The 2,462-nt window shown below is 52.8% G+C and overlaps 1 protein-coding gene across 1 annotated transcript in view; it reads left to right on the forward strand.

The window, feature by feature from the left end:
* Window positions 1-2,462, forward strand: part of LOC104272624 (protein SMG5-like) — a gene marked incomplete at its 5' end in the record, with an annotated part of 5,651 nt that overhangs the window by 654 nt on the left and 2,535 nt on the right. The window contains 3 exons of the mRNA XM_009867672.1: window positions 608-783; window positions 1,595-1,753; window positions 1,963-2,022. Of these exons, the coding sequence (XP_009865974.1) occupies window positions 608-783; window positions 1,595-1,753; window positions 1,963-2,022 (395 nt within the window). The remainder of the gene's footprint in view (window positions 1-607; window positions 784-1,594; window positions 1,754-1,962; window positions 2,023-2,462) is intronic.

Consider the following 2,462-nt stretch of genomic DNA (forward strand, 5'->3'; position numbering starts at 1 on the left):
CTGGCAGGACGAGATGATCCCTAGAGCTCCCTTCCAACTCCAACATTCTGTGATTCTAAGCATGACAGGAAGCAACATCACGCGTGTGTTGTATTTAAACACCGTTCCAGTTCAATACTATCCCACAGACTTTAGCTCTGTCAAAGAGTTTGATATGGTTGACAGTATCCCGAAACGCCTGAAGCCTTCACATGGCCAGCACGGTTTGAATTAACGGTTGGGACCATAAGTAAGGGAATGATTTTTTTCACGGCAGTCGTGGAAGCAAATTCTGAAGCTCCAAATTATTGGGACGTGCCCCATACCTCAGCCTAAATATTCCCAGGGTTCACGAGAAGCGTAGTTTCAACAGACCAGCGCCCGCTGGAACAAACGGGAAAGCAAACCCCCTGAGCTCTACGTTTTTTCTGAAATGGTGTGCCTGAGCAGGTTATTTGAAACAGTTTCTGTATTGTGGGCGGCCTTTTTATTCCTCCTTCAACACGTGCTCGGAGCGTGTGTGTAATTTAAACCCCTGATCATTACAGATTGTGTGTCTTAAAGCAGTTTTCCTGTGTCCATCACTAAATCCCCGCGTATCACTGTGCTTCTCTTCCCTCCTCTGCAGGGCTGGCCCTGTGTAACGAGGTCAAGGACATTCTGAGCAGTGCCGAGCTCCCAGACCCAAAAGCCAACTTGCTGCTCCCGGAAGATGTGGCCCTGCGAAATCTTCCCCCTCTAAAAAATGCACACAAGAGGTTTAACTTTGAACAGGACCGGCCCATTTTCTCACCGGTTGAGGAGGTGAGTCGGAGTGAATCCTGAATCTTTGGCGCAAGCTGCGTTTCCCTTCCTGGAGGTGCAGCCCAGCTAAGCTGCACCAGTGAAGATCTAGTTCTTTCTTGCCAAAAAAAGACCCCAAACTGATCATAACTTCAGCCTCTGAGGCGGGTTCACATTACTGGTGGTGGCTGCAGTTACCTTTCTTTCTGTTTTCCCAACCACGAAGGGCCAAGGTGATTGTTTCTAGTAGAGGTGTGCAGAAAAAAAGCCGTCGTTCTCCTCTTGCCTCTCCCAGCTGGACCAGTCTGTTTCTTTGGGAGCGTTAACGTCACCTGCCTCGATTTGAGGGTGCAGCTCAGACGCGGGAGGTGGGACTCGTGCTTGTTAAACCACAGCGAGGTCGTGAACGTCGTCGTGAGCTGCCGGAGCAAAGCGCAGCAATCTCACGTCCCGCGCGAGCTCAGCGGCCCAGGCGAGAGTAGGGCCTGCCCTAAAATCAGTTGGAGATCGTTGTTTTATTTGATTCTTTTTCCTGGCGCTAAGGGCATGAGTGGAAATTTATGAGGGAGAGCCCCTTGATGTTGAGCTGAGGAAGCCCAAGCTGCAAGCACTTTCAAGCATTCTGGATGACTGTAGTTGCCATCCAAAATGTATAGGCTGGACTTGATCTCAGAGGTCTTCTCCAGCCTCAGTGATTCTGTGATTCTGTCTCTTTTGGATCTTTTTTCTTCTGCCTTTTCCAAAAGCATGAGCTGCAGGGTCGGAGCTGGCTCGGGCTCCAACCCCTCGTGAGGAAACGAGGCCGGTGATCGCCCGTCTGCTTTCTTTTCAGTCTGTCGTTCGGATTTGCTGCATTCGGAGCTTCGGCCACTTCATCACCCGCCTGCAAGGCAGCATCCTGCAGTTCAACTCGGAGCTCGGCCTCTTCATCAGCATCGCGCAGTCGGAGCAGGACAACCTGCTGCACCAGGCGCAAGCCCAGTTCCACATGGTGAGTTGGCCGAGGGCGGCCAGTCCTCCGCGCTCGGTGCAATTCCCTGGAGGTCGCTGTTGGATCGTGTAGTTACAATCGCGGATCTTTGTCGGGAGGACAAAGTTTTGCACCTTAAAGCGACTCGGGTGTCCCCTTTTCGCCATCTTTCTGGAGTCAGCTCGCGTGTTTCCTGCTAACTGATGTGGAAGTTTGTTTTTTGTAACTAGGCTGCCGAGGAAGCTCGTCGGAACAGGCTGATGAGAGATATGGCCCAGCTTCGACTGCAGGTAGGAGATGCTGGTTCCAGCCTCAAAATTGGCAAAGGTGGTGGCTGAGATGTCTCTAAGTAGGAAGGGAAGGGGGAGCTTGTGGCTCCCAGCCCCCACAGAGGCAGGAAGCCTCTTCTGCAAAGATGGAATCGTTGAGGGCCCCATAAGGGTTGTCAAGTCCACCTCGCTGCTCCTTGCGGGAGATCAGCACCTGCCCTGCTGCTGCCTCCCTGGAGGAGGTTGTAGACTGTGATGAGGTCACCCCTCAGCCTGCTCTTCTCCAGGCTGAGCAAGCCCAGTGGCCTCAGCTGCTCCTCGTAAGCCTTGTCCTCTAGACCTGTCACCATCTCTCACCTTGACCTGACAGGAGGGGTAGCGAGGGGGGGTCGATCTCTTCTCCCAAGTAACAAGCGATAGGACGAGAGGAAATGGGCTGAGGTTGCTCCGGGGGAGGGACA

The sequence above is a fragment of the Apaloderma vittatum genome, unplaced genomic scaffold (genome assembly GCF_000703405.1).
Source record: "Apaloderma vittatum isolate BGI_N311 unplaced genomic scaffold, ASM70340v1 scaffold34264, whole genome shotgun sequence".
Classification (NCBI taxonomy): domain Eukaryota; kingdom Metazoa; phylum Chordata; class Aves; order Trogoniformes; family Trogonidae; genus Apaloderma; species Apaloderma vittatum.